The sequence below is a fragment of the Orcinus orca genome, chromosome 5 (genome assembly GCF_937001465.1).
Source record: "Orcinus orca chromosome 5, mOrcOrc1.1, whole genome shotgun sequence".
NCBI classification, from domain to species: domain Eukaryota; kingdom Metazoa; phylum Chordata; class Mammalia; order Artiodactyla; family Delphinidae; genus Orcinus; species Orcinus orca.
The window spans coordinates 77467403-77481800 of NC_064563.1; the positions used below are offsets into that span (position 1 = coordinate 77467403).

General features: G+C 41.3%; 1 protein-coding gene and 1 long non-coding RNA gene across 2 annotated transcripts; one reads left to right on the top strand and one right to left on the bottom strand.

The window, feature by feature from the left end:
* Positions 1-3117: 3117 nt before the first annotated feature.
* On the top strand, positions 3118-9105 carry TM4SF19 (transmembrane 4 L six family member 19). The gene is made up of 4 exons (XM_033403796.2): positions 3118-6046; positions 6370-6447; positions 8382-8551; positions 8802-9105. The coding sequence occupies exons 1-4, from the start codon at positions 5867-5869 to the stop codon at positions 8980-8982; spliced, it is 609 nt and encodes a 202-aa protein (XP_033259687.1). The 5' UTR covers positions 3118-5866; the 3' UTR covers positions 8983-9105.
* A 2371-nt stretch (positions 9106-11476) lies between these two features.
* Positions 11477-14338, bottom strand: LOC125964519 (uncharacterized). Its single transcript, XR_007477604.1, has 2 exons — positions 14198-14338; positions 11477-13587 (listed from the first exon to the last, which is right to left on the bottom strand). It is a non-coding gene; the product is annotated as an uncharacterized LOC125964519 (long non-coding RNA).
* Positions 14339-14398: the final 60 nt, after the last annotated feature.

Below are 14398 nucleotides of genomic sequence, written 5' to 3' on the forward strand. Positions count from 1 at the left end.
ACACTTTCTCATTGCCTGGTTAGTGTCCCCACCAGACTTTAAGTTCCTCAAGAGAAGAGTCTGTCTCTGGTTCACCAGAGTGAATAGTGCCTGGTACATAGTGGTCACAATACATATTTGACTGGTGAAAGAATGATAAAAGTCTGGCTAGGTGATGATTTAGGTTGAGAGACACACAGAATTTAAAGTCTCTTCCTCTGTTTGACTCAGCTGATCACTTAAACTGTTGCCCAGACATCTAGGTAGTGATTTGTTCACCCAGCCAGGATCTCAGGTTAGAACAGGGCACCCCTAAAGCCTGGTTGTGAGGTTTTACCTTATGATCCTGCTTGTCTCTTCAGATATCAAATTAGCCAAACTCTTTGCTAATCTCCTGGCTCACATTTGTGGAAGCATTTCTCAGAATGTTGTGATTTCTAGGGGAACAAATCAAGGGGAGGACGTGAAACTCCAACTGAGCCACAGCCCTCCTAGATGCAGCAGCACAGCAAGTGCTTTTAGCAGATTAGTAGGACAGCCAGGATGCTCTGAATCCCACTCATCCCAAAGGCCATGCTCAACTTAGTTTTCCCTCTGCACGTTCATATCTTTTACCTTCCCTTCTAAAACTTTCCTGATAAGAAAAATTTCCAAAGAAGAGATTGTCGGGGTGGGGAGGTTCATGTCGGTGATCTATTGTCTAGACAGGCCTTACTCATAGGTGGAATGATTCAAAGGAGGCTGAAGGCATTCCTGAACAAAAGGTTCTTCCAGCCGGTGGTCTAGAGTGTGCCTCAATGTCCGACCACACACCAGTCCTTTCTTGGGCCCCTGACAAAATGTCAGTCATCTGAGAGGCATGTGGGTTAAAGTCGTTACTTGCCAACACCCTGGACACACACTGAGAGCGCGGCTCTCAATGGCAGGAAGGTCTGGGGAGGGAGGCTGCATCACAAACTGTTTGGGTGGGTTGTGATCATACAGATGCCCTGCCCGCTGACAGCGGAGCAGGCTCCTCACCCTGAGGACCCGTGGAGAAAGCAGCCAGTACCATACCAGCTTGGAGGACACTTCAGGAAAAGAGGTCTCTGTGGTGGGCCCCTGGGGGAGGGGGCCCCCTCTTCCCTCCAGGTCCCTTGTATCCTTGGAGTAAGGGCCACTGTTCCTCCGTATCCTACCCCCAACTCCTCCAGCGTGTGCCCCCCTCCACAAAGATCCAAACTTCCTTTCATCAGGGATGAGTTATTTTATTCACCGTTTGAGAAACATGGCTTAGAGAGCAAATACCCTGTGGAGAGGGCACACGGTGAAGGCAACTCATCCCACTAAAATATTAGCAATTGCATCAGAAAGTTTCCTGCTGGGAGGAGCAGCTGAGATGAGTTTGGGCTCTGAGATTAGGGAAGCAAATGTCACCAAGGGCTGAGGAGGCTGGGGAATGGGGGTATGGGCGGGCAGGACAAGAGCACCCCCTTTCCTGCCCCAACCAAATGGCCTGCTCAGTGCTGTGTCTAACACGAGTCTCTATATAAGCTGAAGTCTGGACAAACAAAAAAAACCTAGGCTAATCAAGTTTGTTTTTTTTTAAATTAAGTTCATAAATTGTAAAACCGTTTTTAAAAATGTATGATAAAATCGAAATTTAGGGTAGTCGTTCCCAGGAAGGAGTACAGGCAGATGATAGAGAGGGCACACCTGGGGCTTCAATAGTATTAGTGGTAAGAATCTATTTTGTAAACCAGTTGTGTTTACATAGGTGTCGTTCAATTATTCCACACAACTAGCAAGAGCAAATATATTATATACATTATGCTTCACTCTTTAACTCTGAAATATTTCATTATATATGTAGGTGTATGTATATATGTAAAAGAGAGATTGGGGTGGAGGCTTTGATCTATACATATTTTCTGGTTATGGGCAAAGCTGTGTGTTAGGAGGGGAGCGTCAAGAGCCTTAAGCTGAGCCAGACATGTAACTGAATTGCAAAGTGGCAACAAACCACTTCTTGGGGATGTCATGGTACTGACTTTTTTCAGGTCCACATTGACATGAGTGTACCCAAATATTACTAGTCCTATTCTAATTCATATTAAAAAAAAATAAAAAGTTCACAGATCAGTGAAAATTTAAAAGGGAGAAACGGCTATAAGTAAAGGTGTGGAGGAGGCATTTTACAACCTATCTAGACATGACATTTTAATTTGTAATCAATTTTATTGATATATAATTAAAATATAATAAAATTCACCAATTTTAAGAGTAGTTTGATGAGTTTTGTCAATATATATATAGTTGTATATTCATAAGAATCTAGATATAGAACATTTTTATCACCTCAAAAAGTTTCCTTATGTACGATATTAATCCCCTCTTCTATTCTCAGCCCCTGGAAACAACTGATCTGCTTCCTGTCACTAGTTCTGCCTTTTCTAGTGTTTATAATTTCATATAAACAGAATCATACAGTGAGTAGTCTTTTGTTTCTGGCTTCTTTCATTTAGCATGATTTTGAGATTCATCCATGTTGTTTCATGTATCAGTAGTTTATTGTTTTTTATTGCCTAGTAGTAATACTAATTGTATGGATATACCACAGTTTATCTATTCACCTATTGATGAGCATTTGAGTTATTTCTCACTTTTTTGTATTTCTCATTTTTAATTGATTTTTTATTGTGGTAAAATATATATAACTTAAAGCTTGTTATTTTAACCATATTAAAGTGTACAACTCAGTGGCATTAATTACATTCACAATGTTGTGTAACTATATATTACCATTACCTGTTTCCAAAACTTTTTCATTACCCCCCAACAGAAACTCTGTAAACATTAAACAATAACTCCCCATTCCCCCTTCCCCTCAGTCCCTAGTAACCTCTAATCTACTTTCCGTCTCTATGAATTTGCCTATTCTGGATATTTCATATAAGTAGAATCATACATACTTGTCCTTTAGTGTCTGGCTTATTTCATTTAGCATAATGTTTTCGTGCTTCATTCATGTTGCAGCATGTAACAGAACTTCATTCTTTTAATGACTGAATAATATTCCATTGCACATATATATATATATATTTTTTTTTCATTCATTCATCTGTTGGTAGACACAGGTTGTTTCCATGTTTCTAATTTTTAGTTATTATGAATAAAGCTCCTATGGACATTCAAGTACTAGTCTTTGTGTGGGCATGTGTTTTCATGTCTCTTGGATAAATATATAGAAGTGGAATTACTTGATCATTGGTAAGTGATGGTTTAAGAAACTGCCAAGCTTATTTCCAAAGTGGCTGTACCATTTGCATTCTCACCACATATCTATGAGAGTTCTAGTTGTTCCACATCCTCACCAACACTTGGTATAGTCCAACTTTTTTTTTTTTTTTTTTTGTGGTACGCGGGCGTCTCACTGTTGTGGCCTCTCCCGTTGCGGAGCACAAGCTCCGGACGCGCAGGCCCAGTGGCCATGGCTCACGGGCCCAGCCACTCCGCGGCATGTGGGATCTTCCCAGACCGGGGCACGAACCCGTGTCCCCTGCATCGGCAGGCGGACTCTCAACCACTGCGCCACCAGGGAAGCCCCTAGTCCAACTTTTTAACTGTAACAATTCCAGTGGGTATGTAGTAGGATCTTATTTTGGTTTTAATTTGCACTCCCCTATGTTAATGATGTTGAGTGTCTTTTCATGTTCTTAGTTGTCATCCATATAGGTTTTCTTTTGTGAGATGAAATGAAGTGTCTGTTCACATCGTTTTCCCATTTTTAAAAACCATTGTTTGCCTTCTTTTTTCGTTTACATTATTTTATTTATTTGGTTGCGCTGGGTCTTAGTTGCGGCAGGCGTGCTCCTTAGTCACAGCTCGCGGGCTCCTTAGTTGCAGCATGCATGTGAGATCTAGTTCCCTGACCAGGGATTGAACCTGGGCCCCCCCGCACTGAGAGTGTGGAGTCTTAACCACTGCACCACCAGTGAAGTCCCGCAGTTGTTTGTCTACTTATGGTAGAGTCTTAAGAATTCTTTATGTATTCTAGATACAAATCCTTTGTCAGAGGTATATGAGGTCACATTCACATACATATTTACAAAATATGTATTGTGAATATTTACTCCCAGCCTGTGTTTTGTCTCTTCATTTCCTTAATGGTGTCTTTTGAAGAGCAAAATTTTAATTTTGAAGTAGTTTAATTTATCACTTTTTATAGGTTGTACTTTTTGTGTTCTATATAATAAATCTTTATCTAACCGAAAATCCCGATGATTTTCTCTGTTGTTTTCTTGTAAAATTTTTATTAGGTTTAGATCCATGGTCCATTTCGAGTTAATTATTGAATAGGGTTTGCAGTAATAGGAAAAGTATATATTTTTGTTTTGCATATGGATTGTTCCAGCATCATTTGTTGAAGAGACTCTCCTTTTCCTACTAAAATACCATCTTTTTCAAAAATCATTTGATCATATTTGTATAGCTCTATTTCTGAATTCTCTAGTCTGTTCCAGTGGTCTGCATGTCTGTATACACCATTACTTTGCTGTCTTGATTACTGTAGCTTTATAATGTCTTAACATCACATGATGTAAGCCCTCCAACTTTGGTCTTCTTTTCCACATTGTTTTGAAAAATCTAGGTCTTTTGCATTTCCATGTAAATTTAGATTCAGCTTGTCAGTTTCTATGACAGAACCCTGCTAGGATTTTGACTGAGATTGCACTGATACTAAGCCTTTTGATTCATGAACATGGTATATCTCTCCATTTATTTGGGTCTTCTTTAATTTTTCTCAGTAATGTTTTATAATTTTTAGTGTACAGGTCTTACACAGATTTTGTAAAATTTATCCATAAGTATTTTCTATTTGTATGTTATTGTAAATGATGTTGTTTTTTAACTTTTATAATTTATCATTGCTTGTATATAGAAATACAATAGAATTTTTGTACATTTAATTTTTTATTCGGTAACCTTGCTAAACTCACTTATTAACTTTTTGGTAGATTCCTTACAATTTTCTACACAGATAATCATGTTACTGTGAATAATGATATTCTTACTTCTTTCTTTCATACCTGTGGCTTTTGCCGCTTTTTATTTTCTTATTGCACTGGAAAGGACCTCCTGTACAATGTTGAATGGAAGTGGTAACAGCGGACAGCTTTAAAATGACGTCTTTTAAAGCAAGAGGATGACACCTTTAAAATTTTGTTTTTTGGGCTTCCCTGGTGGCGCAGTGGTTGAGAATCTGCCTGCTAATGCAGGGGTCATGGGTTCGAGCCCTGGTCTGGGAGGGTCCCACATGCCGCGGAGCAACTAGGCCTGTGAGCCACAGCTACTGAGCCTGCACGTCTGGAGCCTGTGCTCCGTAACAAGAGAGGCCGCGATAGTGAGAGGCCCGCGCACCGCGATGAAGAGTGGCCCCCGCTTGCCACAACTAGAGAAAGCCCCTGCACAGAAACGAAGACCCAACACAGCAAAAATAAATTAATTAATAATGAACTCCTACCCCCAACATCTTCAAAAAAAAATTTTTTTTTTGTTTTTCTGTATCAAGTAGAAATAATCACTGGCTTTAATAGAGGTACAAGCAAATTATGATGGGATGAGGAGTGTGTGTGTGTGTGTGTGTGTGTGTGTGTGTGTGTGTGAGTGGGAGCTGGCAGAAAATGGAGCAATTAAATTCTATCCTTTGGAAATATTTATAAGACGCAGAGTTTTTAAGCAAGTTCCTTGGCTCTTCTTGATCTGACCCTAGGAGGTGACAGTGCCTCTGGTCTATTTCCCCCTCCCCACCCTATGCTCCTGGGGTTTCCCCTAGCCACCAGCTCCCAGTAACACAGCTACCCTGACCCTCTTTCCATTGGTTCCAGGACAGTGTCCTCTCTGTGTGATGGCATGCTCACGGACCTGCTCCCAAGTACTGGGGCTGAGCCTCGGGACTACAGCCCTGTTTGCTGCTGCAGCCAACACAGTGCTCCTCCTTCCTAACTGGGATGTGACCTACCTGTTGAGGGGCCTCATTGGCAGGCATGCCATGCTGGGCTCTGGGCTCTGGGGAGGAGGCCTCATGGTGAGTGTCTGGGGTTCCCTGGGTGTGAACTCCCAAAGTGCCCCTTAGAGGTGGAGCAGTGAAGTGGGGGTGGGGGTAGTGTTTTGATTCCTTGAAAAAAAGCTTGAACTAACAAGCTGACTGTGGGGTCTATAGCAGCTCCAAGGGATAGAAGACTCTAGGAAGACTGGTCAAATGTTGCTGAATTTTGGACTAGGCAGGCTTGGTGTGAACGCGGCCATTCATAGAGTCACATTAGGCTAGTCATCCCAAACTGGCCACAGGTGGCAGCTAGAGATGTAAATTACCCAATCTCTTTTTAACACTCTTCCCTCTTCCCCCAGGTTCTCACTGCAGCTACCCTCATCTCCTTGACGGGCTGGAGATATGGCTGCTTCAGTAAGAGTGGGCCCTGCCAAAGTGTAAGCACCCGATTCCACTCTTCTAATACCTAGAATGTCCCCACATTCTATTACTTTAGAGGCAGAGTGATAAAGAGACAATTTCAGTCTTGGCGTTTGAAGTCAGGTCCTGACCGTACCTCTCTAAGGGTCTAAAAACCCTAAGCTTTTGGGCAAGTTTTCTGAATCTCGGATCCTTCTGTAAAACGAAAGTTAACAGGATCAAGTCCAGGGAGGAAGTGCTTAATGAACCATAAATGTCTACACACATGTGAGGAACTGTTCTTTTTTATTTTATTGATGTATAGTTTACAATGTCCTGTTAATTTCTGCTATATAGCAAAGCGATTCAGCTATACATGAACTGTTCTTATTAGTTTTAGCCTATTGAACCATATGGACATGAGTTATGTACATTGTAGTCATGTGTCATTGATAGAAAATTTCCTGGCTATTTTTCTTAATTTTTCTTGGAGCTGAAAGATTCTCCAGAGATCATCTGATGACTAGATTCTAGTCTAACCTCTCCATTTTACAGATAATGAAGCTGAGGCCCAGAATAAATTTGCACTGTATTAATTACAGCAACATCTATATATATTTGAAAAATCTCAGTACATAAATGTATAAGATATATTGCTCATTCAGTCTCAGACACATGAATTTGTGGCCTTTTTACAGTAACTCTGCATCCTGCTTTGATATCTACAGCCCACATGTTGGGAACCCTGCTGATTCAGAATTATATGTTAAAGAATTAAGTATAAACACCACACATTTCATTCACTATCTGTTCTCAGTCATGTCTGGTTTTCCCCTAGGCAAGTGGTTCTCGACTTGAATGTGTGCATCAGAATCCCTGCAGCGTTTGTTAAAACACAGATTGCTGGGCCCCACGCCCAGAGTTTCTGACTCTGTAGGTCTGGGGTGGAGCAAGATGGGGAGGGGGGGAAATTTGCATTTCTAACAAGTTTCCAGGTGATGTGCTGTTGCTGGGACAGGGACCACATTTTTAGAACCTCTGTCCTAGGCTTATGTCAGACTGATTCATCTTGAATCTTTTAACTTAGAGTCAAAACTTACTACACTGCTTTCTGTGGCCCCTCTCGAGTTCTAAACCAGTCTGACATCAGTGGGAAAACGACTCTGATTCTGTATAAAAACTATATATATATATACGCACACACACACACACACACACACACACACACACATATATATATATATATATGTTTTATTTAAAATTTTAAAATATGTGTTTTTTGAGAAGGAGAAAAAAAAAATCTGGTATCCTGAGAAAGAAACCAATCTGGAAGTTAGAATCCTGCCAAGGAAATAAACACATTGCTATCTTTTGGGAAGGAAATGAGTGGTGCACAGACCAGAAAAGTACAATGACAGAACTCGAGTTATTTCAGAGTTGACTGTAATTTCTCTCTGTCTCTGCCTCCCTCCCTCCCTCCTTTTCTTCCTTCTTTCCCCTCTTCCTCCCTTCCTTCCTTTCATGCTTGATCTGAGAAAGAGAGGAATCAGGGATGGCAGCTTGGAACTTTTGAAAAAATACAGCTTTCTTTTAAAAGGGTCAGAGGGGGGCTTGCGATAACCAATCTGACCCTTTAAGCCAGAGACTGAATGCCTGCAGTGTGAGTGACAAAGTTTTTGATGCCACTCTGCTGAGAAGCTCTGAAGAGCCTGCTGAATCCGGCTGAACCTGCTGCTGGGACCAGGTGCCAGTGTTTCCCCCTTCTCCATTCCTTCTTTCCCACCCCCTCCCGGCTCTACCCAGTGACCTCATTAGCCAGCCCTACCTTGGCTATGTTTTAAAGGAGGTGCTGTGGGTAGGATCATCCCCATGACTGGGGAAGGCCTGAGCACCAGAGAAGTTAGATTTGTCCAGATCAGCCCACAAGTCACGACCCCCTCTCAGGTTCACTGTTTCTTCTCTCCTTCTGCAGATGCTTACTGCTCTGTTGTCAAGTGGCCTGGCTTTTCTTGGGGCCTTGATTTGCTTTATCACTTCTGGAGTAGCCCTGAAAGATGGTCCTTTTTGCATGTTCGATGTTTCGTCCTTCAATCAGACACAGGCTTGGAAACATGGTTACCCATTCAAAGACCTGCAAAACAGGTAAATGGATGGAAACTTGGATTTGCAGTCTCTTCAGAGAAAGAAAGACACAGAAAGGGACTACAAACTCCTTTTAGTCAGCATTCTAGCATCTTGCTTCTCTGATGCTCAGAAAATTGCAAATGCAACAATAGTCACCCTCAAAAGTCTAGTCCTACGACCTGAGCTGAGGGAGAACCCAGGTTTCTATCAAAGTTGCTGGGATTTTCTTCCTTATTCCAACCCCTGATCGCCTTATTTTTGGGGATAGGAATTATTTGTATGACCATTCACTCTGGAATTCTGTCTGCCTGGAGCCTTCTAAAGCTGTCATGTGGCACGTGTGCTTCTTCTCTGCCCTTCTGTGCATCAGCCTCCTCCAGATTCTCCTGGTGGTCATTCATTTCATCAACAGCTTCCTGGGCCTTTTCTGCAGCCTCTGTGAGAAGTAACAGGTAACGCCCTCTTAATTAATTTTTAAAAATTAATTAATTAATTTGTTTTTGGCTGAGTTGGGTCTTCATTGCTGCACGGGCTTTCTCTAGTTGTGGCGAGTGGGGGCTCCTCTTCGTTGTGGTGCGCGGGTTGGTGTGGAGCACGGGCTCTAGGCGCACGGGCTTTCGGTAGTTGTAGCTCGCGGGCTCTAGAGCGCAGGCTCAGTAGTTGTGGCACATGGGCTTAGCTGTCGCGAGGCATGTGGGATCTTCCTGGACCAGGGCTCGAACCCGTGTCCCCTACATTGGCAGGCAGTTTCTTAACCAATGTGCCACCAAGGAAGTCCCGGTAATTCCCTCTTAAACATGAGTGTTTTCATCATGAGCTGCCTTGAATCTTTTCTGCAAGAGTGGGTATGAATTATAAACAAATTTCCCTTTTAGGTAGTCATGTAGTAATAATAACAATAATAATTCCTTGCATGTATGTTGAATGATACAATGCATTTTAAATCACATTGTAGGGACTTCCAGTGGTTAAGAATCTGCCTTCTAATGCAGGGGACAAGGGTTTGATCCCTGGTCAGGGAACTAAGATCCTACACACCGTGGAGCAACTAAGCCCGCTCTCTCTAGAACCTGTGCACCACAACTAGAGAGCCTGCGTACTGCAACTACTGACCCCGCGCACTCTGGAGCCCACGCACCACAACTAGAGAAGCCCGCGCGCTGCAACAAAGAGCTGGTGCACTGCAACAAAAAGATCCCGCGTGCCGCAACAAGACATGATGCAGCCAAATAAATAAATTAATTTTTAAAAAATCACATTGTAAACTGCAAAATGATATAGTAGTAGAAGAAATAATTATCATTATTATTGTGTAGGAACTTATAGTCCATAAAATGTCCTCCAGCCATGATCTCATTTCAGCCTCTCAAAAGCCCCATAAAATTGGCCGCATGTTACAGATGAAGTTGAGGCTCCTAGAGGATAATGGACTTGCTGCCCAAAAGCAGTCAGTTAGGTTCAGGTAAAGTCAATACCTGACCCCCTACTTTCTAAATTCAAGTTCGCTAGCTTAATGGACTGAATTATGTGCTCCCAAAATTCATAGGTTGAAGCTCTAGCCCTCAACGTGACTTTGGAGATAAGACCTTTAAGAAGCTAATTTAGGTTAGATGGGGTCATAAGAGTGGGACACTAATCAAATAAGACTGGCATCCTTATGAGAAGAGGATGAGACAACAAGTACATGAAAAGATGCTTAATATCACTAATCATCAGGGAAATGCAACTCCAAACCATAATGAGATATCACCTTATACTTGTTAGAATGGCTATTATCAAAAAGGAAAGAAATAACAAATGTTGATGAGGATACGGAGAAAAAGGAACCCTTGTGCACTGTTGGTGGGAATGTAAACTGGTGCAACCAGTATGGCAGGCAGTATGGAGGTTCCTCAAAAAATTAAAAAAGAACTACCATATGATCCAGCAATTCTACTTCTGGGTATTTATTTGACGCAAACAAAAACACTAGTTCAAAAAGGTATCTGCACCCTCATGTTCACTGTAGCATTATTTTCAATAACCAAGACATGGAAACAACCCAAGTGTCCACCAATGGATTAATGGATAAAGAAGATATGGTACACACACACACACACACACACACACTCACACACACAATGGAATACTCTTCAGCCATAAGAAAAATGAAATCTTGCCATTTGTGACAACATGGATGGACCTAGAAGGTATTATGCTAAGTGAAATAAGTCAGAGAAAGCCAAATACCATATGATATCACTTACATGTGGAATTTAAAGCAACAACAATAGCAACAAAACCAAGTTCACAGATACAGTGACAGACTAGTGGTTGCCAGAGCTGGGGCTGGGGAGTGAGAGAAATGGGTGAAGAGAGTCAAAGGTACAAACTTCTGCTTATAAAATAGTTAAGTCATGGGGATATAATGTACAACAAGGTGACTATAGTTAATAGTACTGTATTGCATATTTAAAAGTTGCTAAGAGAATAAATCTTAAAAGTCCTTACTACAAGAAAAAAAAATTTTTTTGTAACTAATGTATGGTGCCAGATGTTAATGAGACTTATTGTGGTGATCATTTTGCAATATATACAAAAATCAAATCATATTGTACACCTGAAATAAATCTAATGTTATATGTCAATCATACCTAGAAAAATGACATTGTAAGAGTGTATTTCCAGCATAAAAGCATGATTAAGTTTCAGAAAGTTTATTCACCTATATTAATAGATTTAAGGAGGAAAAAATCCTAATGATTTTCTTCATAAATGCTGAAAAGGCATTTGACAAAATTCAACATATATTCTTAATAAAACTCTTTAAGAAAATGAGAAAAGACAGGTCCTTCCTTATCATAATACAACATATCTATCTCAACTCAAAAGTCAGCATCATGCTTAATGAAGGAATACTAGAAACAATCTCATTAAGGTTGCAAATAAGATGATGACACTCACTATTGTCACTATCATTTAATATTGTTCTTGAGGTATTAGCCCAAGCAAGTATTCAAAAGGAAATTAACAGATATAAAATAGGAAAGAAGGTAAAGTTATCATTATATTCAGACAATATGATTACACATCTAGAGCACCCAAATAAATTATATTACAAACAATAAGAGAATTTCATACAATGTCTGGGTACAAAATAAATGTACAGAATCAAAAATCTTCATGTATACAAACAACAAGCAGTTAACAGGTATGCAGATGGGGAACTCCCATTTACATTAGAAACAAAAAAGGAAAAAAAGAAAAAACCTAGTTACCAACAAAACAAGAATGTGAAATACTTATTGAAGAAAACTAAAATATTACTAAAGGATAAAAAATAAACTTGAACAAATATAAAGGCATGCCATGAACTTGGATCATAAGATATAAATGCCCTTAAACTAATCTATAAATTTAACATGATGAATAAAATCACCAAGATTTGGTGGAAGAGGATATGGAATAAGCTGGTTTTAAAGTTCACATGAAAAATGAACAAGCTTGGACAGCCAGGAAATTTCTGAAGAAGGCAGTGAGGTGGGACTAACTCTACTAGATATTAAAAGCTAATATAAAACTACAATAATTCAAACAGTGCGGTACATTAAATGGACAAATTTATGCATCAGACTAGGGAGCTCAGAGATAGAAATAAATATTTGTGAGAATTTAGTATATGCTAAAGAGATGTGGGGAAAAAGAAAGTGGATGATATACCAGATCTGTCTCTCCATGAGAGCCCAGAGGAAAAGGCCATGTGAAGACACAGCCAGAAGGTAGCCATCTGCAAGCCAAGGAGAGAGGCCTCAGTAGAAACCAACCTTGTTGGCACCTCGATCTTGGATTTCTAGCCTCCAGAAAATAAATTTCCATTGTTTAAACCACACAGCAGCCAGCAGCCAGTCTGTGGTATTTTGTTATGGCAGCCTGAGCTGACTAATCCACCAGTGTTCAGTGCCGTTCAATAAGTGGTATATACTGAGTGCCCACTGTGTGCTCAGCACTGCCATGCATGCTGTGAATTCCAAAATGACTGAGACATGGTCCTTGCCCTTGGGCCCTGCCCTGTCCTTGAAGAGCTCATGGTCATGTTAGGGAAACTCATCTACTAATAATTTGAATGTCATATGGTAGGGACCATGTTAGAGGTCAAGCCAGGATGTAATGAGAGCTTGAAGGAACCAGGAACCTCTAAGGAGAGGATCTGTGAGAGACGAAGGAAGGCATCAGTCATGTCTGAACTGATTCTTGAAATGGTTAGCCCAGCAAAGAGGGAAGGAAGCGTTTTTCCATCAGAGGAAATAGAAGCTCAAAAGCGGAGACACAGGATGCTGGGGGTGGAGAACTGTGATGCCACAGCTCCTTCATTGTGAAATGTGGAAAGCAGAGCACCTCCCTCTCTCCTGTTTTGGGATCTTTGTTCAGGATGCATATTGGGGGAATTTCTTCTTAGTTTTTGAAGCTGGCAGGATAATACAGCTTTCTAAAATAGGACCAGGACTGGTGCTCATAAGCAGGAAGTGCATCCTAAGTTTGCTCCTTCCTGACTTTTGCCCTGGAGCAGGAGTGTGGTGAGGCTGGGGGAACTGCAGGTTGGCAATTATGGATTAGATCAGTACACCACAAACTTTTTCTGTAAAGGCCCAGATTATATATTTTTTCACTTAGTTATCTTTTTTTTTTTTATAGTTTTGCCTGGCCAAATAATATTTCAGACTTTGAGAGCCATATGGTCTCTTTTTGCAACTGCTCGATTCTGCCAATATTGCGGAATGCTAATCTACTGATGCTGGGTTGTGGTGAAGGAAAGTACAGCGTTTATTGCAGGGTGACAAACAAGGAGGATGGGGAGCTAGTGTTCAAAAGACTCATATTCCCCAATGGCTTTCAGTGCAACATTAAGGGTGAGGGTCCCAGGGTGTGTGATCAGCTCCTGGACATTCTTCTGATTGGTTAGTGGTGAGGTAACTGGGTGAAGTTTCAGGAATCTCAATCATCGAATCTCTGGCTCCAGCCAGTCTATGGTCTAGCATTTGCAGTCTGCAGTTTCCGTCTGGTGGGGGTCCTGGTTTCTGTGAAAACAATTTAAGAATGTGCATCAGCAGTGGATGAGGGCAATGTTTTCTTAGCTGGAGTCAAAGGTTATCAATCACCTTAGGTACTTTTCCCCCCAATTTTATTTGTGGTAAAATACACGTAACAAAAATTTTCATCTTAACCACTTTTAAGTGTACAGTTCAAGGGTATAAATACAATCATAATGTTGTACAACCATCAAAAAAAAAAAGAATGTGCATCAGAAGGTTACCTATATCCCTCAAGGAGAAGATAGGAATCCTGTAACTCTTTTTATGGCTGACCTATTGTTTATTATTACTTTTCTTGCTTGACTGATTTTCCATTTTTCGAAACATTAACTGCTAGAGTCTTTTCTTTAGAACTCGGAAAGGCCTAGGAGACTAAAGCTTTTTTCACAAGCAAGAAGCCAAGTTCACAGGATCTGTCACTGGACCGCCCCCCACCCCTCACCCCAGGGTCCAGCTCAGTTTCACCGGCTGCTTACTAGCTGTGTATCCTTGGGCCTCTATGGGCCTCAGGTTCTGTGTCACTTTCTAAGATTGCAGCGCGGTTAATAAGAGCTGACGCGTGTTTAAGTGCTTTGTAAACGGAACAGAAACAAACCAGTCTTTGCCGAAGTTATGGTCACTGCAGCTCCGCCGGTTCTGGTCCAGCATCCGGCGCGCAGGCGCGGGTAGGGCAGTGCGAGCACGACAAGAAGGGCGGGTCGCACAGCGCAGAGCGCGCAGCCGCCGCACATAGGGTCAAAGGTGGCGCTGTCGCCCTGGCGACCATTTCCCAGCTCCGTGGCGCCCAGAGCTAAGC